The sequence below is a fragment of the Sorex araneus genome, chromosome 5 (genome assembly GCF_027595985.1).
Source record: "Sorex araneus isolate mSorAra2 chromosome 5, mSorAra2.pri, whole genome shotgun sequence".
In the NCBI taxonomy this organism is placed as follows: domain Eukaryota; kingdom Metazoa; phylum Chordata; class Mammalia; order Eulipotyphla; family Soricidae; genus Sorex; species Sorex araneus.
The window spans coordinates 12,736,770-12,762,730 of NC_073306.1; the positions used below are offsets into that span (position 1 = coordinate 12,736,770).

At 45.7% G+C, this 25,961-nt stretch overlaps 2 protein-coding genes across 3 annotated transcripts in view; one reads left to right on the forward strand and one right to left on the reverse strand.

Annotated features, from left to right (window-relative positions):
* ITGB3BP (integrin subunit beta 3 binding protein) overlaps nucleotides 1–19,810 on the forward strand; it is a 53,595-nt gene extending 33,785 nt beyond the window's left edge. Inside the window, exons 4-8 of one of the 2 annotated variants that reach the window (XM_055137619.1) lie at nucleotides 2,659–2,737; nucleotides 3,106–3,199; nucleotides 3,985–4,044; nucleotides 12,516–12,566; nucleotides 17,553–19,810. In XM_055137619.1, the coding sequence (XP_054993594.1) occupies nucleotides 2,659–2,737; nucleotides 3,106–3,199; nucleotides 3,985–4,044; nucleotides 12,516–12,565 (283 nt within the window). In that variant the 3' untranslated portion in view covers nucleotide 12,566; nucleotides 17,553–19,810. The remainder of the gene's footprint in view (nucleotides 1–2,658; nucleotides 2,738–3,105; nucleotides 3,200–3,984; nucleotides 4,045–12,515; nucleotides 12,567–17,552) is intronic. The other variant, XM_012932427.2, reaches the window with a different exon arrangement.
* A 2,604-nt stretch (nucleotides 19,811–22,414) lies between these two features.
* Nucleotides 22,415–25,961, reverse strand: part of ALG6 (ALG6 alpha-1,3-glucosyltransferase) — a 44,365-nt gene continuing 40,818 nt past the window's right edge. Inside the window, exons 13-15 of the mRNA XM_055137620.1 lie at nucleotides 25,282–25,350; nucleotides 24,980–25,178; nucleotides 22,415–22,774 (exon numbers count right to left, since the gene is read on the reverse strand). Of these exons, the coding sequence (XP_054993595.1) occupies nucleotides 22,577–22,774; nucleotides 24,980–25,178; nucleotides 25,282–25,350 (466 nt within the window). The 3' untranslated portion in view covers nucleotides 22,415–22,576. The remainder of the gene's footprint in view (nucleotides 22,775–24,979; nucleotides 25,179–25,281; nucleotides 25,351–25,961) is intronic.

The following is a 25,961-nucleotide window of genomic DNA, read 5'->3' on the forward strand; positions in this document are numbered from 1 at the left end:
GAGTACAAGGTAAATGCCCTACCTGCTGACCCCCTATTATTTTTAAAACTTTTGTCTTTTGTTTTTTTTTGGCCACACCTGACTGTGCTAAGGATTTTCTTCTGCTTCTGTGCTCAGGAATCGATCTTGGTGAAGAGCTCAGGGGACCATGAGATGGGGTGCCAGGGGTCAAACCTGGGCCAGCCAGCATGCAAGGCAACTTCCCTACCCACTATACTATCTTTCCAGCCCTCTTATGTTTACTTGTATAAAATTAAACTGTTTTGGGCTGGAGTGATAGTACACTGGGTAGAGCGTTTGCCTTGCATGCGGCTGACCTAAGTTCGATCCCCGGCATCCCGTAGGGTACCCTGAGCACTACCAGGGGTAATTCCTGAGTGCAGAGCCAGGAGTAATCTCTGTGCATCGCCAGGTGCGACACAAAAAGCAAAAAGTAAAATTAATTAAATTAAACTGTTTCATTAATTTAAAAAAAAATTTTTTCTAATCCTTGTACAAAAATGGCACACAATATATATTTTTCCTATACTTTCCTTTTCTTCAATTTAGAATATGTCCTGAAATCACTCCCTATTTATCAGCTTGACAAGTTGTAGATGTAAGAATTCTTATAACAGGAAAATACAGTTCCATGTTCTTGGCTAATTTTTTTTCTTCCCAGACAACAAGCAGTGACATGTCAATAAAACTCATTCATAAACAACACCTGCACGTTAATATTTTATGTGAACTTTGATATCCTTTATGTTCTGAAAAGAAAATGTATTCTATAATTCACTGCCATTGTCCTTCCCTCTTGGCAGTTTACTTCAGCCTCTGTTGACACTGCTACAAAAATGCAAAAACGGCGACTGCCCTATAATGTTTTTCATTAAATTCTTTATTTTCAAATGATTTTTTTTTCTTTTTTTTTTTTTGCTTTTTGGGTCACACTGGGCAATGCACAGAGGTTACTCCTGGCTCTGCACTCAGGAATTACTCCTGGTAGTGCTCAGGGGACCCTATGGGATGCTGGGAATCGAACCCCGGTTGGCCGCGTACAAGGCAAACGCCCTACCCGCTGTGCTATCGCTCTAGTCCAGACCAATTTAGAGAGATTTAATAAAAAGAGAGAGGGGGGGAGACCCAGAGTCCTGCTGGGACAGCCCTCAGAGCACAGCTGCATCATGTATTCTGTGTGAAGGCCTGGCTCCTTCCTGGTACCCACTGGGCCCCCGAGCACCGCCCACCGTAGCTTCCGGGTCCCGTGTCGTAGTTCACCAGGCACCAGAGCGTGCCCCTCCCCCGACAGAGGTAAAGTAATGGACCTGCGTGTACCTGCAAACATGGATATTAAGGGTAGAGAAGTGCTTCAGGAGAAAACATCTAAGCAAACGTTTCCGGAATGCCGGCATGCCCACGGAGATGCTCAGGTCTCGCTGCAAGTGGGGTTTCCCGTTCGTTGGTTGGTCTTTAAATGTAAGGACCCCTTTGTCTCTTTTCCATACCCGTGATTCCAGACTTTCATTACTCTAAACCTTGGCGGGGGGCTGTGGGGGGGTCACGCCCGGTGGTGTTCAGGAGACCATTTGCAGTGCCAGGGACCAAACTGGGTTGGCCGTGTATGGGGCAAGTGCCTTAGCCTGTACTGTCTCTCTGGTCCAGTATCGTAATACAGCCTTCGTGTGAAAACAAAGGGGGCTGGAGCGGCAGTACAGCAGTAGGGCATTTGCCCTGCACACGGCCAACCCGAGTTTGATCCTTGGCATCCCTTATGGTCCCTCCATGCATAGCCTGGAGTAATTCCTGAGTGCAGAGCTAGAAGTAACCCTGGGTATTGCTGGGTGTGACCCTAAAAACAAAAGCAAAAAAAAAAAAAACCCATAAAAATACCTAACCAAAACAAAGGCACCACGGGACACTGGTGTGTGGACTGAGACCAGGTCAGTGAAGCAGTGCTGGTGCCCTGTGTCACTGTGGAGAGAGGGTGGGGAAAGGAGGGCAGCTCCCCCTCACTGCCCGTAGGACGTGATAGAGCGAGACTGACAAGGGACAGTGAGAACATTGTAGATGATGGATAACACCTGTGCTTGTCACTGTCACTGTCATCCCATTGCTCATCGATTTGTTCGAGCGGGCACCAGTAACGTCTCTCATTGAGGGACTTATTGTTACTGTTTTTGGCATATCCAATACACACGGGTAGCTTGCCAGGCTCTGCCGCGCAGGCTCCATACTCTCGGTAGCTTGCCGGGCTCTCCGAGAGGGGCGGAGGAATCGAAACACTGTGCTTGTAAAGGAGTAAAATCGTGAAGGAGGATCATTTGCATGTGGTACCACTGAGAAGTACAGAAAGGGTAAGAAACTGAATCTAAAATCTTCTTAAAAGAATTAGAACCTTTAAAAAGAATTAGAACCACTCAACCTTAAATGGGGCTGGAGCGATAGCACAGCGAGTAGGGCCTTTGCCTTGCACGCAGCTGACCCGGGTTCGATTCCCAGCATCCCATATGGTCCCCTGAGCACCGCCAGGGGTAGTTCCTAAGTGCATGGGCCAGGAGTGACCCCTGTGCATCGCCGGGTGTGACTTGAAAAGCCAAAAAAAAAAATTAGAACCATGAGAATGAATTAGCAAGTTTCAATAACTATAGCTAACGTTTCTTTTCCCTTCATGTATAGATTCCTGATGTTATTATCTGAAGTTGAAAAATCATCCGAAGAAATCATGAAAATAATGAAAGATTTAAATAGCATACAGGTTTGGATTTTTTTTTTTTGCATATAATTTTTCTTATTTCTACTCTCCTGGAGGAAGAGCAGTAGGAGAGAAGCCCCAGGTTTAGAAGAGTGCAGGGAATTTGCTTTTCATGGTGTTTCTGTAATGAACAGCCCCTGCATTTAAACAAATGTGTAGGCTATGTTTAGTCTTTTAAAACTAATATATTGCTGGGGGGGGGTGGCATTTAGAGTTTTTGGTAGACGTCCCACCAAAAAAGATAAATTCCCTAGTGTAGAGTATGTTTTTCAGATGAAGGAAAGTTGTGTGTATTTCACTAAACTAGTCAGTAATATATTTACTTGTGGGGAACACATAAATTAGAGACTAAAGATGACTTTTCCCCCCAGGCTTTGAGAGGCAATAGAGAGCTTGAAAATCTCATTGGTTTCTCCTCCCCACCACGTTCCTTAAAAAAAGAGTTGAAGAAAACAGAAGAGCTAAGTAAGATATTTCTATGTGTTTTTACTGGTGTCTCTCCAGTCTGTGTTTGCATACTTAATATATATTTTAATGTTTTTTTTTTTTTATTTTAGAGAGAAGTCTATTTATTGATGCCTTTATAGGTGCCACGTCTGGGCAATGATAGAAATCGTCAATGAGGAAGCCACTTCTCTTTCACTAGTGTTTTACTTAAGGCTTCCTTGAGAACTGGTTTTGACTCCTTTTCATGAAATGCTGATTTTTGTTGCTGTTTTTGTTTTTGTCCCACACCAATGGGACAAAACTCCTGACTCTGTGGCCAGGGGTCATTCCTGGCAGTGCTCAGGGACCATATGGGAGGCCAGGGATTGAACCCAGGTCAGCCGCATGCAGAGCAGATGCCCTACCCTCTGTGCTATTGCTCTGGCCAAGAAGTGCTTTTTTTTTAAGTAACATAATGCATTTTTCATTTTTTAAAGAGGATATAATTATATTTAACTCAACACCTATAAGATGTATTACTTCAAATTATGCTTTTCATTTAGTTGTTTCTCCCAATGAGAAATTCTATTCATAGTCCTTGTTCTTTTTTGGGGGGTGGGGAGGGGGTCATGCCCAGTGATGCTCAGGATTTGCTCCTGGCTCTGCTCTCAGGAATCACTCCTGGTGCTGCTTGGGAGACCATATGGGATGCCAGGGATCAAACCTGGGTCGGCCACATGCAAGGCAAGCACCCTACCTGCTGTTTTGTCGATCCAACCCCATAGTCCTTATTCTTGAGGCTTTGTTTTTTTTTTTTCTTTTAGTGATGAAAATAACAAAACAAAAACTGCTTGAGAAGAAGAGCTCAGAACTTGCCAACAAAGGTAGAATTTTTAAAATTTATTCTATAAAGATCTCATTTCAGCAAACATACTTTAATCTGGTTTTTTTCCCCCCATGTATTTTACTACGAGTGTATCTTATTTGAAAATTCTGACATTGCACTTAGCAGTCGACCGTATCTGATAATAGCAACGTCCCTGGATACTGGAGTTCAGGGAATACCTTACTCTCATTTGGAATACAGTTTTCAGTTTAAAGCTTAAATTTTGTTTTTATTTATTTATTCAGTTTAAGGCTTAAATTTTAAATAAAGAAAATTTTAAATAAATAAAATTTTAAATAAATACTGTATTTATTCAGTTTAAGGCTTAAATTTTATTTTTTTAAAATAAAAGTTCTTTTTGAGAGTACTCACAAATAGGGACAACAACATGACAGTGTTTAATAGTGCACTAGGATATGCAAAACACAAAGTGTTATTTTTTGACTGGTGTTCTGGAAACTTTGAGATCATTAAAGATGTTTCATGAACCGCAAGCACGTGCCTCTGGGTACCTCAAAGCATGGAAAACTAAATGAGCAGAGTGTGTTTCTTTCTTTCTTTCTTTTTTCTTTTCTTTTTTTTTTTTTTTTTTGCTTTTTGGGTCAGACCCACTGGTGCTCAGAGGTTATTCCTGACTCTGTGCTCAGGAGGTACTGAGCGGTGCTGGGGAGACCATATGGGATGCCGGGAATTGAACCCAGGTCGGCCGCCTGCAAGGCAAATGCCCTGCCTGCTGTGCTGTCGCTCCAGCCCCAGCGAGCAGGTTTTAAGTTCCCATGGCGCATGCATTTCAGCCCCTCAGTAAGCAAAATAACCAGGTACCGTGAAATGTTAAAATCTTCAGACGAACTTTAAGAGGGATTGTTTTAACCTACTGACAGAGCTGCCATTTAGCTATCTCTGCACACAGAGGTAGGCCACGGGATGGGTAGCCATAATTTAGTCTGCATTTATTTTTTTTTCATACCAGTGATTGCTACTTATTTCAGGCTTATTCTCAGCACTAGCATCTGATCATTACAGCACCCCTAAAAGATAGCTGTCAATCATTGTCAGTCAATAAGGACCAAAGACTCTAACATTATTAGGTAGCTTGTCCAAAGACACTGCTACTAACTATCAGATCAGAGCCCAGAGCCAGGGGATAACACACTTGCCTGGCACACAGCCAACCCCAGTTGAAATCCCTGGCACCACCTGTGGTTCCCTGACAACAACGCCAGGAGTAAGCACTTGTAGGTGAGGGGAAAAACCTACAATTTTTAATAAAGAACAGCATGTCCAGGGGCTGGAGCAATAACACAGCAGGTAGGGCGTTTGCCTTGCACGCGGCCGACTCAGTTTCGATTCCCAGCATCCCATATGGTCCCCTAGCACTGCCAGGGGTAATTCCTGAGTGCAAAGCCAGGAGTAACCCCTGTGCATCGCCAGGCGTGACCCAAAAAGCAAAAAAAAAAAAAAAAAGAACAGCATGTCCAGGTAAAGAGCATTCTTCTGACCTCAAAAACGTGTGGCCTCCTTACTCTTACATCTGGCCTCTTCCTGAAACAGGTGAAATCATCCGGTCACGCCAGCCCTCGGTCAGACAGAACTGACGCTGATTCAGTCCGTCTAAGCGCTAGGCTCATAAGGACTTGAGACGGCATGGGGAGCTTGCAGTGAGGGCTGGGGTTCCCGGCTGGTCAGTTCCGAGCGTCCAGCGGGGTCTCTGCAGGCTGCAGCCCCCGAAGTCTCCAGTAGCCAATGGGATGGGGAAGGAGCCGAGTGGCCTTCCTGAGGCTCCTTCAGGAGCAATTGGTGAAAGAATGTGGGAGTGTACACTTCCGTAGGAAAGGCTTATAAACCGTGTAACTCAATTTCGATTATTTCAAACTCTTGATAGATTTTAGAGGATCATAATGGGAAATTGAATGTTTATCATGATGCTTTGAAAAAATCTAATACCCCAGAGCTAATTAGAATTGCACTGGAAAAAACGGGGAAAAGAAAAATTGTTGAATAAGTGAGTTGTTTATGCTGATAATGAACTTTTTTTTCCCCCAGAGTATTCCTTCCCTAAGCATTAATTGACATTAAAAATCACTCTATTTCATGTTAAAACAATCTACTGTCCGATATTTAGTGTATACTAATTCTTTGCATGTTTATGCATGATCAGCCTTAAAATTATTCTCTGGTATCTTAGGCATTAAACTATTTTTTCCTATATCAGATTTTCCCTCAGCTCTAAGTAGCTAAATGTTATATGCCAATAGATAATGGAAGTCATCTTCTATTTCTATTCTTTGGTAAGGGCAACACTAGTTTTTTCTCTTAGTTATTCAGATCCTCATTAGTTTCTCAATTTTCATTTTTTTGGAAAGTAATACTATCTGAATAACTTGAATTTAAACGATATATTTTTACTGAGTACTCCCCTCTCCTCTCTCTCTGTTTACTAATGTTTGGTTGGGGGCGGGGCGGATTTAATTTTGGTTTTGGAGCCACACCTGGCTGTGCTTAGGGTTTATGCTCACGGCCTAAGCCCTAAACCATCTGCACTGGTGGCAGATCGGATCCTGGCTGGTGGCTTACAAGACACATGTCTTACCCCTCTGAGGTCTCTCTGGCCCCATGTGTGTCTTTTGTTTAATTTATCTTGATTAAAGAAGATGCATACCACCACTGTATGCAGATATGGGACTTTTCTTTTTCCAAGTTTGACCTCTTCTATTTGCACATGTATTTGAAGAGCATTTTGTTAAAAAATTTTGACATCTCAAGCCAATTTGCTTTTTATTTAGAGATCTGGCGATTATTTATTTATTTATTTATTTATTTCCTTTTGGGTCACACCCGGCAATGCACAGGCGTTACTCCTGGCTTTGCACTCAGGAATTATCCTTAGCGGTGCTCAAGGGACCATATGGGATGCTGGGATTCAAACCTGGGTTGGCCGAGTGCAAGGCAAACGCCCTACCCGCCCTACCCGCTGTGCTATCGCTCCAGCCCCTCTAGCGATTATTTAAAAGAACATTTTCTTTACTCATTATTTACTCTGCCAGAATTTGTAATAAACCAGATTGTTTGATTTTTGTTTAATTTGAAACCCGAGTTGTTAAAATGTTTTTAATCTTTCAGAAATCTTAATATTTCAAATTACATGCCATAAAAATCAAATCTTTAGTATGTAATGGATTTGTTTTATTAGGCACTTATGATAAAACAGTAAACAAGTTGTTTCTCAAAAGAGTATCTTCAGGGGCTGAGGTGATAGTACAGCGGGTAGGGCGTTTGCCTTGCACGCGGCTGACCCGGGCTCAATCCCCGGCATCACATATGGTTTCCCCAGCACTGCCAGGAGTAATTCCTGAGTGCAGAGCCAGGAGTAACCCCTGTGCACTGCTGTGTGTGACCCCAAAAACAGCCAAAAAGAAAATATCTTCTGATTCTTTTTTCCTTCAGATTTATATAAAAACTTCCTAGAACAGTTAGACAATAGCAGAAGAGTTCCGACTCTTTTTTTTTTAAATCTCTACCTTATCATATCTGTATTGACCTTAATTTTTTAAAAAGTTTTTTAAATTATTTATGTATTTACTTTTTGGGTCACACCCGGCAATCCACAGAGGCTACTCCTGGCTCTGCACTCAGAAATTACTCCTGGCGGTGCTCAGAGGACCATATGGGATGCTGGGAATCGAACCCGGCTCGGCCGTGTGCAAGGCAAACACCCTACCCACTGTGCTATTGCTTTAGCCCAAGAATTCCAGCTCTTATACTGTCATTACCCCTTTCATATTTGCCCTTTGGATCTTTTTAAATTTTTATTTATTTACTTATTTATTTTTGGTGCTGGTTTTTTAAATATCAGTTATGGGGTTTTTTTCAGGACAGACTTGTGACTATAAAAATAACACTCATGTTTTAAATAAGTAGACATCTCAGCATTTAGGGCCTTATCTAACTTACTCAAGAGAAATGTAAAACATATACTGTCATATGCAAATGTACATTGCAACTTTTATTTATTTCAGAAGACCCGAACCTTTAAATTAGGAAATGCCTTGATAGAGTGTGTTAGTAAAAGAGACTGCTTAGTACACATTCCTTAAACAAAGGAGGGTTCTTTCTCTTCTCTCTCACTTAGGATGTGAGCCTAACTTCACTTTCCTTAATAATATTGGTGTTATGACTATTAAGAAAAAGATTAACTGAAAGGTTCTTTTTCTGTTTGATTTGGATGTGAGTTTTCGTAATTATTTTTAATTTGTTCTGCTGATATTTAAAGCATATGACCACTCAATGGGTTGATACAAATGGAATGTCACATTGTCATCACATGGTACGGCATGAAATTTATTTGCTTTCCATAGTCAACCTCCCCTTAGAAAGCTTGACACAAATATCCCCAGTCAATAGATGGCATTCATTCTATAGTATTTAGAACCTTTTTTTCCCCTGAAGATATTAAAAAATGCCATCATTGTTTGTCTGTGACTAGGACTTCCAGTAAACAAAATGTTTTTGAAAAGAATGTAAGCAAATTGTAAAGCTCTTGCCAAGATATGAAATCTAGGCACTTAGCTTCAGTCCAAAACATATCTTAACTGTCTTGAGAATAATTGTGTAGGTTGAAGTATGCATATTTTAAATGAAAATGTGATCGTCTGAACTTTAGGTTGTTCAAAAAGCTTGATTGTTTCAACTGTTTGTGATAAAAAATATTTCTGAATTTTAAACTTTGGCCTTAAAAAGAAAAGCACTATCTATAATGTCCTGTTTACATAACTTTCTCTGCTCTTAAATCATAAAATTCATCTTTACAGCATTTCAGAGTTTTCAGATTCTTTGACTGTAGAACAGGCTTGACATGACTCCTGTCTTCAGACCATAAAATAGTTTGATACTGCATTTTCATTCTAAAGCCACCCACTGAAGTATTTTTTAACTTAAAGATATGTTGTTCTTTCCCCCACTCAATCTTGAAAAAATATTCATCGTATCAGCTAAATAATTTCACTCCTGGCAGACTGCTATCCTTTTCATTCCTTCTATTGTATCTTAACATGAAATAATATTTCTTTCCAAACAAATACTTCAGCAGCAAGGTTTGACGTTTAGACGGGATGAGTTTTAAGAGAAACAACAGAAATTCCCTCTTAAGCTTGAACATTTTAGATTATCTGGAGACTGAAAATAGAGAGATTCATTTTGGTGACATGAGTGTGCTCGAACGGGCCCGGTGCTCCTCGCTGTCCGGAGGGGTCCAGCTGTCACGCGGCCCCTTCTTCCCCCGATGCTAATGCCCGACTTTCACTCACACCACCATGCTGTGAGGGATACGTTTCAATTCCTTCCTGGAGATTTGTCCTGGCCTTAAGGAAAAACAAACCCGTTTATTGCTTCGCAGAGCCTTTTAAATAATTTCTCCCATGATTTAAATTTCTCTGTGGTTCCCGGGAAGTGTGATAATTTTTAATCTTTTAAATAATCGGTAAAAATTGTAAAGCATAGACTTGAACTCACTTAGTAGCAATTATGTGTTTAAGAGGTGTAAATAACGTGCTCTCAGGCATTACAAATATCCAGGTGCTCTGTATGTGCTGATGACAACAGAATTGAAACGAAAGACTGTAATAATTCTGACTGGTTTTCTCTGCAAAAGATATTGATTATTTGTGTGTGGTGAGAGATTTGGAAAATTCAATTAAAGGAGTTGTGCAAAGGTTTCATAAATTTTCCTTCTACAGCGTGTACACAGACATTGTTGCGTATTAAATCAATGCAGCACTTCACAATATATTTTCTTTGAAACATAAAAATAAATAACATTTAAACAGTTCTGCTTACTACAGAAACAAATTTTATTTTCTGTAAAGCATTTAGTCATGTGCTATCACTGACTCATACACATTTGCCAGCTGTAACAAATTTTATAGACATTTTCTCCAGAGACATATCTCACATACTATGAATTTTTAAATGAACAAATGGTGAAGAAGGGATGTCAGCAATATAAAAATTGATCAGTTAAAAGATAAAAGCATAAGTAAAGAGATTTGTATGGTAGTCTTAATAGGTTTTATTAAATAAAAATACTATAAGAAGACAGTAATGAACAGACTCAAGACTAACTGTTCTTGAGGGGAAAGAAAAATTATCCTGGCACATTTAGTAGAAATTGGTTTTTTGTCACCTGACAGGTGAACATTTTTTTTTTCCACTTTAACTCTTAAGCACAGTCTGAAGAAACCTCTTAAAAATGAGTTAAATTCTCTAAGTGGATTATGTATTTGGAATATCCCCCCACCCCCACGCAGAGATATAATAATAAAGTAGGTCTCTGTAGAGTTATGTCATTTATTAATTAAAAGGGGACTTGGGTAACAGTATGGCAGTTTTTCTCCAGCTGAGGCCTCAGGAGGAAAGGAATTATTTTTATTCACTTCAGCCTTTTGGGATCACTTCCCTGGACCCCAGGGCCCCTGCTCTTTCTCCCTGACAGTCTTCTTCTGTCTAGCAAATACTTCTTTTTCTTTAAGATCAACCTCAGAGGTCACTTGTGGAACTCTGCCCAGTTTGCCTAGGTAAAGCTGAATCGCTTCATCTTCTCAGCTTCCCCAACACTTGTCTGAATGTTTCTAGGTGTACCACGCTGTAGCTTTGTAGAACATCGCAATTATCTGGGTACTGAGCTCCTTCTGAGCCCCACCTTTGCAAATAAACCAAAGTTTCCTCTCTGTTCTGTTGCTCGAGAGCCTCCTACAGAAACTGGGCAGAGGGTCCAAGGTTGCTTGTTGGCTGGTGAATGGAAACATGACTACTCGAAGAATTTTGAAGGAATTGTCAAAATCCTTTCAAGTATTTGTAAATTGCTATCTTCTTATGTGCCTCATTCATTTAACGTTTGTTGGATGAGCCAGGAACTCTTCTCACTTTAATACACACTAATAAATATGACAAGCTTAGTCCTGCCCTCAGAATTACAGAATCTGGGCTGGAGCTATCGATAGCACAGCAGGTGTAGGATAACATTGGGTTTGTCCTTTCAGCCTTGCCGCAGGGAACTTAGTTTACCTTAAAGCAATGTCCTTTCTGTATAGACACAGGAAAACAGTTAATATTATGCTTTGTAACTTGGGAGTTGATTGACTCCAGTAATAGTTACTCCTGGGCATCTGCTTTCTTGACTCAGTTGCCCTTTGTTCCTAGCATCCCAAAAGCAGGGTCCTGACGAGGAACTGAATGGACTCAGGGCAGAGGAACTGAATGGACCCAGGGCAAGCTGTGAGCTACGCTGGCATCGAAATGGGCCTGGCCAAAGCGCCGCAATACTCAACTATAAGTTCAGAGCATAGTCATAGATCCAAAAGTAATGACGAGACTAGGACCCTGCTGGGGTTAGGAAGACTAACCTGGCCTGAGGACTGTGGTCTGGAATATATAGTGAATGTCCTCAGGAAGAACCAAACTTTAAGTCTGATATATCTCTTACGGTGCTCATACAGAATGGCATTACTAGAAATATTAGAAGTAAATTTACTATAACTATTTAAGTGGATTACTGGCTGAGGAAAGAAGAAAGTGACACATCCTTGATGGGATCCCACCCTTGTTCTATATCAACTAAGACTATTAGAGAAGGGAGAAGACGCAGAAGTGGAGAGAGGACACAGAAGCAAGGGAGAAGACACAGAAGCAGAGACAGAGGTCAGAAGAGACCAGAGGAGAGACTACAGAGACAGAGACAGAGATAGAGAGACAGACAGAAGAGAGCACAGCGGCACACACAGAAGCAGAGCGCAAGGAGGAGCCATTCCAATTCAGTTCATATATAGCCGCTCGAGAGCACCGAATGCGAGCGTTGAGAGAGAGAGAGAGAGAGAGAGAGAGAGAGAGAGAGAGAGAGAGAGCCGCCCAGAGAGCCTGAAAACAACACAACACACACACACACACACACACACACACACCTCACATCACCCCCTTCCGCGCATGCGCGTGTTTGTATTTTTTACACTGGTGTCTTTTCTATCTCACCTGCCCTCAGCCCCACACACACTGGTGGTACCTGGTTCTTTTGAAGCTCGGTTTTCTGCAGAGATTAGGGGGCCTTTGGTATTGCAGCAGCAGTGGGGTGTGGGGCAGGAACTGGGCCCACCTGCCTCCGAGAGTGCCCCAGTTCCCCCAGGAGATGGGTGTGTCCTTGAATTTTAGTGGCTTGGCTGGCATCTCCTCAGAGGTTTGGGTGCAGGCTCTGAAGCGCAGGGCTGGTGGGTGAGTGGACCATGGAGGTGGGCTCAACCTCTTAGTGCTTAAGTAAAGCGGTACGATATTGAAGTGGGGTTTGTAGCCTCAAAGATGCTATTTTAAATGTAAATGAAACTTCAGGCACTTGAATTTCATTTCAATTCTGCATTTAGTCGGCTTTATAAACTGACAACTTACTTTGAGCTGTTTTCTGAAAAACTTTTCTTTTTCCCCTTGTAGAAGTACATCACACTGACAGCTATGATTTCCTTAAAGCCATCCTAAAGTGAGGTAATGCTTTCACCTTTTTAAGTTAAGTTTAGCCTTATTGAATTTCGCCGCTTGACTCCAGTTGCAAACAGCTTGTTAACATCATCAGATTTGATATCATCTATCAAGAACACTGGGCCATGTGTTTTGAATCTATTTGTTTGGGTCATACCCAAGGGTGCTCAGAGGCAATTCCTGGCTCTGTGCTCAGGAGTGACCCCTGGTGGTGCTCAGAGGGTAATAGAGAGTTCCAGGGATTGAATTGGAGTCGGTAAGATTCGGGGGAAGCACTTTACCTCCTGCACTTCTCTCTGGCCCTGGAAATCTACTCTAAGAAACAATAGAAGGATAGTCTGGGGACATGCGTGAGACATTGACTAGGCAAGCTTTAAAAGTCTGAAGTATAGGGGCTGGAGCGATAGCGCAGCGGGTAGGGCATTTGTCTTGCACGCGGCCGACCCGGGTTCAATTCCCAGTATCCCATATGGTCCACTGAGCACTGCCAGGGGTGATTCCTGAGTGCAGAACCAGGAGTAACCCCTGTGCTTCACTGGGTGTGACCCAAAAGCAAAAAAATAAATAAATAAAAGTCCGGGTATAAAGAGCAGTCTTCCAGTACTGGAGCGATAGTATACTAGATGCTTGCTTGCAGCCGACCCGGAAAACCATATGGACCCCTGAGCACCGCCAGGAGTGATTCCTGAGTGCAGAGCCAGGAGTAACCCCTGAGCATTGCTGGGTATGCCCCCCCCAAAAAAAAAATTGAAGTGGGGTCTTCCTGTACACCCTGTTTCATAAGCAGCAGATTAGATCTATCCGGTGAGTAATAGTTCAGTAGGGTACATCTTACTGAATAAGATATACTAAGTCCTTGAATGTGGAAATGTGTTAATTGATTACATCACAATTTTATATTGTTGTATATTTCCTTCAAAACAACCCTTATATACTTAACAGTGCAAGTAAAATTTTATTTGCATGTATGTAGCTTATTATAGCATATTAGGTAGAAGCAATTGAGTCATGATATTATGTTAGTATTTATTGTACCTGGTACTAAAGGTTCATATTATGAACTACAATAACCTCAGACATAGAGCCATCAATATCAAGAGTTTTAAAAGTGGGGCCAGAGCAATAGTACAGCAAGTAGGGTGTTTGCCTTGCATGGGGCCAACACGGGTTTGATCTCAGCACCCCATAGAGTACCCCGAGCACCGCCAGGAGCAATTCCTGAGTGCAGAGCCAGGAGTAACCCCTGAGCATCGCCGGGTGCGAACCCAAAAAAAAAAGACAAAACCCCACAGAGTTCTCAGCCCATCCAAACGTTGCCTGCCGTTTTGACGTGGTTTGGGGTGCCACACCCAGCAGTGCTCAGGGACCCGTGCTGGTGGGACTCCGGCGACCGCCTTGGGAGCCAGAGAGCAAACCCAAGTCAGCCGCATGCCAGGCCGACGCCCTGCTCGCCGCCTGCCCCCAGCCCCCTCGCGCTGACCTTTCTGGGGACTGTCCATCCTAGCCATAGGCTCAAGGGCGCACAATTGTCTCTTTTTATTCCGATACACAAACCAGTTTATCTTCCCCGGCCTGTGCTGCGCGGGTGCACCCTGGGCCCGCAGCCCTGCACCCTCCTCACGGCACCCCTGCCCTGCCTGCTGCTCTCGTCTCCCTTCTGCTCCTGGGCCCTCTCTCCCGGCGAGGGTTTGCCACCCCACAGCCACCCCAGTCCCTGTGAAGTCCCTCCCCCGAGTCTCCCCACCCCGCCTGCCACTCGCCCTGCGCTGGCTTCTGCAGGTCCCTCTGTCTCTGGTCTCCCGGGGGTCTCTTCTGTGCATTTGTCACAGCTGCCCAGCTGGTCGGACTGAGGGGGTGGTAACCCTCTGCGTCTGTGGCCCACGGCCCACCCTGCCCTCTTAGATGCTCCGCTGGCAGCCATTGCCCTCCTAGAGCCTTCATGATCAAGGCCCTCAGGTGTGATCCCAGCACCACGGCGTGGCCCTGCCCAGAGGCCAGACAAGAGATGGAAAAGACGGGGAAAAAACTGGGGGTCTGGGAGAGGGAGGACAGGGGGCGTGGGGGGCAGAGCTGGTGGCTACAGATGGTGCCAGACTAACAGGAGCAGAGGGGAGGGGCTGGAGCGATAGCACAGCGGGTAGGGTGTTTGCCTTGCACGCGGCCGAACCGGGTTCGATTCCCAGCATCCCATATGGTCCCCGAGCACCGCCAGGAGTAACTCCTGAGTGCAGAGCCAGGAGTAACCCCTGTGCATCGCCGGGTGTGACCCAAAAAGCAAAAAAAAAAAAAAAAAACAGGAGCAGAGGGGAGAGTAGATGCACGATTGCAGCTAGTGTTTTTGGGGGGGTGGGGGAGACACAGCCAGCTCTCAGGATGGGAGGGTGGCTCAGGGACCATACGCTGTTGGGACTCGAACCCAGCCCCCAACAGGCCTGGCCTGTGCCCCATCAAATTCTCTCTGGAGCTGATTTTCGCCACCGTTAATGAGGAATAGAGGGACCCTTCATGGGAACAGTGGAGGCTGGTGGGGGGGGTCGGGAGCTCTGACCACAGTTCACGCAGCTCCGGGTGACCTTCTGCTGGGTTTGTAATCCGGCCAAGGACACGAGCCGGGCTTGGACCCTCCTTCTCTGCAGGGTTCTGGCCAGTAGCACGGGCACGGGGGGTGAGGCCAGTGGAGATCCGAGTTCACACCCCGTTAGTGAGGAGTGAGTGGCCACCCGGCCCACTGGAGAAGCTGGGGGGCCCAGGGAAACAGCCTCTCTCTCTCTCTCTCTCACTGACTCCAGACCGGGCCCGGCCGGCTCTCCTGCGCCTGAGGAGAACTCGCGGCTCTGACACCAGGCCCCTAGCTCGGCCTTTACGAGTGGCCGCGGGTGAGAGTGGCCCGGTCTGCTGATGAAGCGAGGCCCGGCTAGAGGTCGACTGAGCAGTGGCCGCGTCGCCGGGCTGTGCCGGAACCGGGTTCCGGATGGGGACTAACCTTGCTTGCAGGGAGCCTAGGGAGGAGAGGGTGGGGGTCTCTCTGGGGGTTCCCCGCGGCAGCCTTCTCGGGCACAGGGATTCTGCAGCTGCTGGAACCTGGGTATTGGCTGTGCTCTGAGTAACGCCCCTTAGACCCCACGCCCTTCTCTCGGGCATCTGTCACAACTGTCACAGCGGCCCAAGTTTTTGTTTTTGCTGGATCCCAGATTTGACCTCAGCCTCTGTCTCAGCACAGTTTCAGCGGTCAGGGTCAGCCGGGGCCACGGGAATTGAACAAACAGGACAGGAGCATCTCGAGCCCTTGGGAAGTGTGTGACCTTAGGGCCTCGCCCTTCCCTAAACGGTCGCTGCAGTGGCACTGATGATACTTACCTTCTGGAATTCTAGGGAATGGCTTAACAAGTATTATCTTTCCCCCGTACTAACTTTCTTTATTTTTTTTTTGAGTCACACCCAGCAGTGCACAGGGGATACTCCTGGCTTTGCACTCAGGAATTACTCCTGGCGGTGCTGGGGGACCATATGGAATGTTGGGAATCGAACCCAGGTCGGCCGCGTGCAAGGCAAACGCCCTACCTGCTGTGCTATCGCTCCAGCCCCATCCCCCGTACTAACTTTCTAGCTTTGGGGTATTTTTTGGGTTCAGGGACCGTTCTGGACAGTTCTCCCAGTTTGGTGTTTGGGGGTCACTCCCAGAGAGAGTGGGGAGTCTCGTGCAAAGCGTGTGCTCTCCCCAGGGCCTTCCCCGCCCCACCCCCCACATACTGACTCGAATGAACGATCATCTTTCTTTCCTTCGTAGTCGCAGCTTGAGGGGTGACAGCTGCACGTCAGCAACTTACAAGGAAGGGACCGGGGAGTTGGCTCAAAGCCCTGGCGTGCATGCTTGGCATGCAGGACGCCCTGATTGGATCCCCAGCACTGCATGGCCCTCAGGCAGCGAACTAGGTGGAGTAGCTACTAAGCACCACCAGGTGTAGCCCCCAAATCATATTAAAAAAAAAAAAACTATGAAGATATTAAGTGACTGTCACTGTCATGGTCATCCCGTTGCTCATCGATTTGCTCGAGTGGGCACCAGTAACGTCTCCATCTTGAGACTTGTTACTGTTTTTGGCATATGGGATACGCCACAGGTAGCTTGCCAGGCTCTGCCGTGCAGGCAAAATACTCTCGGTAGCCTACCGGGCTCTCTGAGAGGGGCAGAGAAATCGAACCCGGGTCAGCCTCGTGCAAGGCAAACGCCCTCCCCGCTGTGCTCTATCGCTCCAGCCCACTAAGTGAGTGTAGAGTGTGTAAATCTACAGGCGTCCAGGTCAGTGAGCACTGGCGGGCTGGCTTCCAGTCTGCAGCCTGCGTGTGGGACAAGAGTCGGCTCTCGGGCCAGAGAGAGCGCGCAGGGCGAGTTCTCACCAGGCATGAGGCCCGGGGTCACCCCCCAGTACTGTGTGGGCCCCCAAGCACCTCCAGGCTGGTCCCCCCAATGAAATAAAAGTCTCAGGAGAGCAGCAGGTTCTGGTGGCCCCTCTGCCAGGGAGGGAGGTGGGGAGCACACAGTGGGTCGGCCTGCGGGCCGGGTGCTATGAATCGCGCCTTTGAATGTGCCCTGCGGCCGCCGGCTTCAGACTTGCTCTTAGACTTGCTCTCACACCGTTCCTGGGGCCGAGCGGCTGACCCGCTGCCGCCACTAGGAGTCCCCAGAGGGACACAGTCGCCGGGAAGTGTGTACAGTCTCCGTGGAGAGGCCCCGTGGGCACAAAGGCCTGTCCCTGTCGTTGGGCAGTCCCCTCAGAGTCTCCCTGTGAAGTGGGGTTCTGCCATCCCCCGGCACGCCGGCAGAGGCACCCACAAAGTACGCAAGGGCGGGGCCACGGACATCTACCAAAAGTAGATGCCAAAGTTGGCGGTTAAGTGGGTGTTTACGTGAGCCTCAAGTCACGCGGGAGAAGCATGTTCCTTTGGAAGCTGATTCCTAATGATTTAATATTCATCTCTCACATCCCACAGGCATCTCCAAGAAATGCACACATGGCGAGCGCCGACGTCTGCATCTGCCCGATCGTATTTAAGGACACAGAAGAAATGTTTGTAATTAATCTGCCCAGTAAACACCAGATCACAGCACAAGGCAGGTGCATGTCGAGATAAGATTTCTTGCAGCTAATTTAAACTTTCTGCACAGCCCAGTAGATAATCTCAATGTAAATAATACATTTCTTCTGGGCCCGTTAGTGGAAGCTCACACCTAGAAGAGGCTCTCGTGCCGTTACCTACATTTCTCTACAGTTCTACATACATTTTAGCTTTTGGGATCGACTTGTTAATAAAGTGTTTACAAAAATGGCAGCTCTGCTGAGACTGCTCTCTCGAAATGAGTTTTGATTCCAGTCTAGGGAGTGCTGTGCATCTAAGAAGGAATAGTTTCAGCGTTTAAAATCTGTCATACCCGAGAACAGTACCCAAGGACAATAGAAGTGAGGGCCGGGAGGACTGGCCCAGGTGGGAGGCTGGCCTCCAAGGAGTTGGGGAGAGGGCAGTTAGGACAGAGAAGGACCAATGATAGTGATAGCTGGAAAGAATCACTCTGGACAAAAGCGGGGTGCTGAAAGGAGGTAAAGGGGAAGTCATATTTTGGTAATGGTATTGCAAACCACAGTACCCAAAACGGAAAAAAAAGACGAAAAGTGCCTACCATAGAGGTGGGGCGGGGGTCAGGAGGAAACTGGGGACCGTTGGTGGTGGGAAATGTACACTGGTGAAGGAACAAGTGTTGGAACGTTATATGACAAACTCCATCATAAACAACTTTAACTATCTCACAGTGATTCCATTTTTTTTTTAATTAAAATATTTTTCATGTCTTGGTGCAGGAGCATTAGTAAAGGAGGTACTTGCCTGCATGCAGCAGACCTGGGCTTGATCCCCAATATCACATATGGTACCCCAAGCCCTGAGCACAGAGTCAGGAGTAAGCCCTGATCACCAGGTGTAGGCAAAAACGCTGTACTGTCATGCTTCCTTTTATAAAATCTTGCAAGGCATTTTTCTGTACTGTTAACATGAAACTGTCTCAAAACAAAGACTACTGAATTTAAAGATAAGACCTTTTTTATGAGGCAGTATTTGATCCCCCTCCAAATTTTTTGTTTTGTTTTGTTTGAATCTTTTTGTGTTTTGCCAAAACACAAGAAACCTACGTTACTAGGGAACTACAGGGCGAAGAAGATTGGTTTCATCTGTTGTCCAAGCTGTGCCACTCTGTGCTTAATACCATTAAAACAGTTACTGTGTGTTTGACCTCTTGCTATCCTAAGCTTTTGCATTTCAGGACAGCTGGGTAGGCTAAGAATCATTTCCCAGTTCTCTTCATTGTAGATCAGATGACTCTCGCTTTATCACCCTTGGAGGCCACATGAAGGACAAAGCAGAAAGATCCACACACAAAACTAATGTTTATATGGACGCTGGGGGGCGGAAGAGGCGGGGATGCACGTGGCCCGGACCTCCCAGAGACCAGAGCAGGGGAGAAGAGGGACCAATTGAGACTTAAGATATAGGAACCCCAACCGCATGGCAGTACGGCCCATCCATCTCCTACTCTGCCTATTCAACAGAGGTTTCTCCAGCTGCCTGGACTTTTGTAAATGTTTCCCTCACTTAGTTGTGGTTTGTCATTCGGACAGAATGCTACATCGGGAATTTTCTCCCCTCCCAAAGGCCTAAAGGAAAATGACTTCTCTGTGCCTTTCATATTTGATACATGTGATACTCGCTGCAGCCTGTTCTCTTTAAGAAACAGACCTATTTATTGGTAACAGAGAAAACGGCATTTCTCCATTTCCTCCTTCCAAAAGGAATTTGCAAATAATTGAGAATAGTTTTCATCATAAGTACATGAGTAAAGAACCTGAGAAGCGCTCAGCGGTTACTCCTGGCTCTGCACTCGGGCAGACACCCAGCCACTACACTATTGCTCCAGCCCCAAGAACCTACGGAATCTTCAACGTCATGCAAAAACTGAATAAAAACATCTCTTCAATCCCGAACTAATCTCAGTGCTTTGGAATTTGGTTTTGTTCTTACTCATTGAACACGTTGGGAATTTTGGAACCTAACTTCCAAGTTCAAAGTGAGGTGTTCTTAAATGAATGTCTGCTGGAGTGATAGCACAGTGGGTAGGGCGTTTACCTTGCATGCAAGCCGACCCAGGTTCAATTCCTCCGTCCCTCTCCGAGAGCCCGGCAAGCTACCGAGAGTATCCTGCCTGCACGGCAGAGCCTGGCAAGCTCCCCGTGGCATGTTCAATATGCCAAAAACAGTAACAAGTCTCACAGTGGAGACATTACTGGTGCCCACTCGAGCAAATCGATGAGCAACGGGATGACAGTGCTACAGATATGAGACACTTAATCTATAGGATAATTGCCACAACTGTCCATAAAAGCTACGATATAAATTGACAGACTAAATTGTCTGGACTTTTCTCCTTTTTAATACACCCTAAGTAGTATTTAGGGGCTGCACCTGGCAAACTATTTGGGGTCACTCCTGGCAATGCTTTGGGAGCCACAGGACATTGGTGCTCGAACCTGGGGCTCTCACATACAGAGTCCGTGCTCCTACCGTGAGCCATCTCCCCGGACCCGAGGATGTTCTCATGCACAGAACTTACCTGTAAGATACCGTATGTGTTCATTTTTTTTTGCTTTTTGGGTCACACCCGGCGATGCACAGGGGTTACTCCTGGCTCTGCACTCAGGAATCACCCCTGGCGTGCTCAGGGGACCATATGGGATGCTGGGAATCGAACCCGGGTCGGCCGAGTGCAAGGCAAATGCCCTACCCGCTGTGCTATTGCTCTAGCCCCCTGTGTTCATTTCTTTTACGGTTGCTCGTGTAAGTTTTATTTTTAAACACTGCCCTATTCTAATTATCTGGGAAGTTAGAATTTCCTTGTTGATTTAAGTCAGCATGCTGTGTTAAACACAAATATGCTCTTACCAAAAAAAAAAAAAAATAATAATCTTGACACTCAGACTGTGCGGGCCAGCCAAGCTGCTGACACGAGGGCCGGGGATTACAGATGGAGGCCGTGAGCAGCCGTGTTCGCTGAGGCGGCAGCCGTTCAAGGCCGCTTGTGCTAACCTGCCCTCCAAGCCTTATGCACATTCGCTTTGAGGAAAAAGGAAACTTGCAGTTTTTGTTTCATCTAAACCCCCTTAGAAACACCTATCAGTTTGTGGTTCTGTGTTTAGAATCAAATTTTCTCTCTGTGTGTGTTTGTATTGCTGTTTTTAAATATACCACCAGACAGTTTGTATGTTGTGATGGCTCTATCATGAAAAAATGAATTCAAAAAAATATTAGGTGGGGCCAGAGTGCTAGAACAGCGGGTAGGGTATTGACCTTGCACACAGGTGACCCGGGTAAGATCCTCGGCATCCCTTGTGGTTCCCCGAGCACCACCAGGGGTAGTAACTCCTAAGCACAGAGCCAGGATTAAGCCCTGAGCACCACTGTGTGTCGCCCAAAAACAAAAGGATAAAAATATTTGGTTGGGGCTAGAGAGATAGCACAGGGGTTAAGTTATTTTGCATGTGGCCAATCCTGGCTCAATTCTTCATACTGCCAAGTGTGACCCAAAAGCCCCTTCTCCTAGAAAAACCCTCCCTAAAGAAGGTGAGTCGAAAGATAACTACTCTATTTTTATCCTAGAAACTAAAGAAAACGTCTTTACACAAGAAAGTACAACATGGATATAAGTCATTATCTTTACCAAGTGAACACCAGCATACAGGTGAAAGTTAAATGTACGGTGCTACAGCATTAAGAGGTCTGAATATTTATGTCAATAGAAACCTTGAACCGTGTCATAAAGAAGGATGAGGGGGCTGGAGCAATAGCATAGCGGGTAGGGCGTTTGCCTTGCACGCGGCCAACCCAGGTTCGATTCCCAGCATCCCATATGGTCCCCTGAGCACCACCAGGGGTAATTCCTGAGTGCAGAGCCTGGAGTAACCCCTGAGCATCGCCGGGTGTGACCCAAAAAGCAAAAAAAAAAAAAAAAGAAGGATGAAATCCAAATATGGCTGTCTAACAGAATGACTGACACTAGAGGTTATCATCAGAGGTCATAAGAATTGAAAACGGAGGCACAGGGTTACAGTGCTTGCCTTGCAATGTGGCCTGACGTAGCACCATATCTGGTCCTGTGAGCACTGCCAGGTGTGGCCCCAAAAGCCAAAAAAAGTTTAACTTGAAATTGCAATTTAAATAAAGGAAAATCCATTGCTTAATTGCAACTAAGTTATGAACATTTTTAGAAATAAGAACATGGTTTCTTTGCCTTGTTAAAAAAAAATCATAGTTGCACATGTAATAAGACATGTTCAAAGTAGTTTAAATTGCTTTCTCACTACAGTTATTACACTGAATACTTAAGATATAAACAATGATTTCTAGGGTGTAGGAAAACTAAATGTGAATTTAAAACAGTGATTTTTTGGGGCTGGAGCAATTGTACAGTGGGACGGCCACATGCCTAGCACGAAGCCAGCGTGGGTTCATCCCCACCATCCCATGTGGCCCCCTGGCCCCGCCAGAAATAATTCCTGAGCACAGAACTGGGAATAAGCTGAGTGTGACCCAGACACCAAAAAATTAAAAATTAATGATTTTCTCTCAAAAGAAGGGGCTAGATTCTCCCTGCATTTGCAGATTTCCCCCCCCCACCCCAAGATGTCAAAGTGCATTTCCACAGGAAATTTTGGGATAAAGGACATTTTTCTCTTATTTTCCGGGTTGAATATTTGTGATTGCTAATAAAACTCTGTCTCGACCATGCAATACACAGCAAACCAATGGCTCTATGAAGTTTTGGTCTCCACATTTATTCTGTGCAGACAACAATGAGGTATCACTGTTTTCTGTAAATCCATAATTCTTAAGAAAATAATGTTCTTTATACATAGCACGACGTTCACAGAACATTTCCACACTTTTCACATTGTCCCTTTTGTCTGGGGATACAGCTAGTTGACTTTCTTCTGGTTTCTTCCGTATTTGGAGTCCCATATGATTATAATGTTAAAGTACATCAAGAAGAACAGGAAGTGTAAACAGGATACAAAACACACCAGTACAGCAAATAAGTCTGGTAAATTCTCAGGAGGATCGAGCGTGACAGTCATCAGTGTCAAGAGGACCATAGTGATTACTGAGATAAAAAACTGTAAGGAGAGAAAAAAGAAACACATCACCGAGTTGTTAGAAAAGATAAACTAATTTTTTTTCTTTTTTGGGTCACACCCATTGATGCTTGGGGGTTGCTCCTGGCTCAGTACTCAGGAATTACTCTGGACAGTGCTTGGGGGACCACATGGGATGCCGGGGATCGAACCCGGGATTGGCCGTGTGCAAGACAAATGTCCAATTCACTGTCCTATTGCTCCAGCCCCAAGATAAAATAATTGAAACATGCTAGTGACTCTGCCTTACACCTGTAAGTAAGCAGAATAAAAGGGTTGAAGGGCCAGTCTTCAGGTGAATGTCAACATAAGCTGCGTGGGGGTTTGAGAGGTTATATTTGGGGCCATGGGTGTTCAGCGCTTACACCTGGCTTTGGATCAGGGGTCACACCTGGAGGGGCTCAGGGTGGCAGGGATCAACTCTAGTCAGCTGCAGAGTCTAGAGTAAGGCAGCCTTGGTTGGGCACAGTTGGACGTGCCAAAAATTAAACAAGATTCTAAACTAACCGAAGAACCCACACCCACCTATGAAAAAGTTTTCTGTGGCAAACAGCAAATGATACTCCACAGTCACCAAATATTTCTAGCCGAGTTAGTGCCAGAGTAAAGCACAGTAAGGCATATGGAAAAAAAAAAAAAACAGTCCTGGCCTCAGAGTTTTCCATTTAATTAAGGAAATGCATGAACAAGTTAAAACTCAGGGTCACGTTTTATTAGAGTGATTCCTGAGTGCAGAGCCAGGAGTAAGCCTGAAGGCAGCAGGGTGTAGCCTCCCACCTTCCCCAAAAAAACAGGGCAGGAGAGATGGTACAGCGATTATGGCACTTGCCTTGCACGCGGCTGACCCCTTCGATTCCTACTACCCCATTATGGTCCCCAAGCACTGCCAGGAGTCGTCTCTGAGCAGAGCCAGGAGTAACACCTGAATAACCGAATAACCAAAATGTAAAAAAGAAGAAAGTAAAAGAGCCAACCACAGAATGGGAGAAAAATACTGACAAGGCGTATCTTGTTGGAACCCACAACAGGGATGTATAAAGAACTGCAGAGTTCCTAAATAAAAATGGAAGGGGGAGAAATCGCTAAAATGGGTCAAAAGCATTTCACCAAGAAGCGCCAACTGTGTCTATTCTAAAGAGACGCTCAGTGGCATCAGTGTACATCAGAGCCACGGTGACATTCCCTTCAGAGCACTGGGGTGGCTGAGACAGGAACTGCAAGTGCCGTGTGTACTGCATGTGTATTGCTTCGCGCTGCCCTTTGGAAAGAGTCTGTGCACGGATCATCGCGGCAGTGAAAGCCACAGCGGCCAGAAAGGTGAGGCGCCTAATGTCTGTCCACTGCAGCTGGATAAGCAAACGGGCTTGTCCGTGCAATAGAATCTGGCAGTAAGAGGGAAGGAAGTATTGAAACCTGCTGCAGTCGAGGTGCACTTCTAACACACACTAAGGGCATCGAGACAAGTCTCACAAAAGCACATATTAGTATAGACACGAGTCCTTGTCAGGACTCCACTGCCCTGGCCAAATTCATCTGCTGAAGCCCAAACTCCAGTATGTCTGCACCTAGAGAATCTTCGGGAATTGTTCCAGCCTAACTGAGTCATAAGGTGGGCTCCTAAGGGACCGGGATCCTTCCACAGCAGGGGCGAGGCACAGAGCTCTCTCCACACTGGCAGGCAGGGGAGAGGCAAGAGGGCGCAAGCAAGGCGGCCTTCAGCCTTCGAGCAGGAAGAGAGGTCTCAACCCGCACCAGCCCGGTCGGAGCCCTGACCGCCGGCTTCTTGCCTCTATGAGGAGGAAATGACTGTCTATGCTTGAGCCATCTGTCGGGGGCATGTTGTTATGGCAACACCAGCAGATTGGAGCATTCCGCTTAGAGGGCACATCCAGAGAGAGAGACAGAGCTGGGGCAGGAGGGAGGCGGGAGGGGGCCCCTTCGCACAGGGGTGCAGGCCACTGCTGGAGGTTCTGTTGGGGGCTGGCCACGCACAGCACGGCTCAGATGCTTCTCCCGGCTCCGTGCCCTGCCCTCTGAGCCCTGTGAGGCCCGGAGGGGCGGATTCTCTAGGCGAAGTGATGGGAGTTCTGTCTCCAAAAAAGCTCAGAGGGGAACATGGCATTGGAGTCACTGCTTTAAGACACGGTGCCCGACCAAGTACCAGTCCTTCGAAAGCGAACAACTGACCAAATGTCGGGTGGCTCTGGGCAGAGCGGGGACCCATGGGAGGTATTTCCTGACGGACACGGAAAAGGGCTTCAGCCGCAGCTCCTCTTCCGAGGTGCGTTCAAATATGGAGAGGCAGGTCGCACAGGCCACGAAGAAGGCCGCGGCTGTCACCACGGAGGGCAGGAGGAGGTCGTCCTTCAGCAGAAGAGGCAGCATGCTGTGGAAGCATCACACGGGAAAAGACCGTCACTCCCACCACGCTGCCCCGGTTTATTCCACAAGAACTACCCTGCAAATGTCAAAAGTTGGGTTTGACTCACCTGAAGGTTGAAACAAGTAAAAACCACGTAGACATAAAAGGAATTTCGTGTAGGACTAAGCAGACTGGCCTAAAATGATAAAGAAGTACTTTAATTCTATAAAATGTGACTCCAACACTTGTGAAAAACAGAAACACATTTGATCTATCTGCTTTTGGACAGTTCAAACAAAAACCAAAAAACCCACCAGCAAACCCTTCGTGTGGGCTACTTTTGTTTTCTTGTATAATTATCAGAACAAATTAAATGAATTGAGACAAAGATGAGTCAACTCTTCAAAGTACTCCGTATTTAATAATTAGCTAAGACCAGGTCCAAAGAAACTTTTCATTTAATTTTAAATATTTAAATGATTTTAAATATTTCATTAAAACCACAACCATGTGGGGCTGAAGCGATAGCACAGCGGGTAGGGCGTTTGTCTTGCACACGGCCTACCCGGGTTCAATTCCCAGCATCGCATATGGTCCCCTGAGCACCGCCAGGGGTAATTCCTGAGTGCAGAGCCAGGAGTGACCCCTATGACTTAAAATGCAAAAAAAAAAAAAAAAACCCACAACCATGCACTGTTAATTAGAATTAAATATTTTAAGTGTAGCCACAGAGTAAGAACCTGCAAGAATTCATGAAAGCTCCTCTGGAAGGTCAGATTATAGGTCACTGAGTAGCAGCCCCCTGAG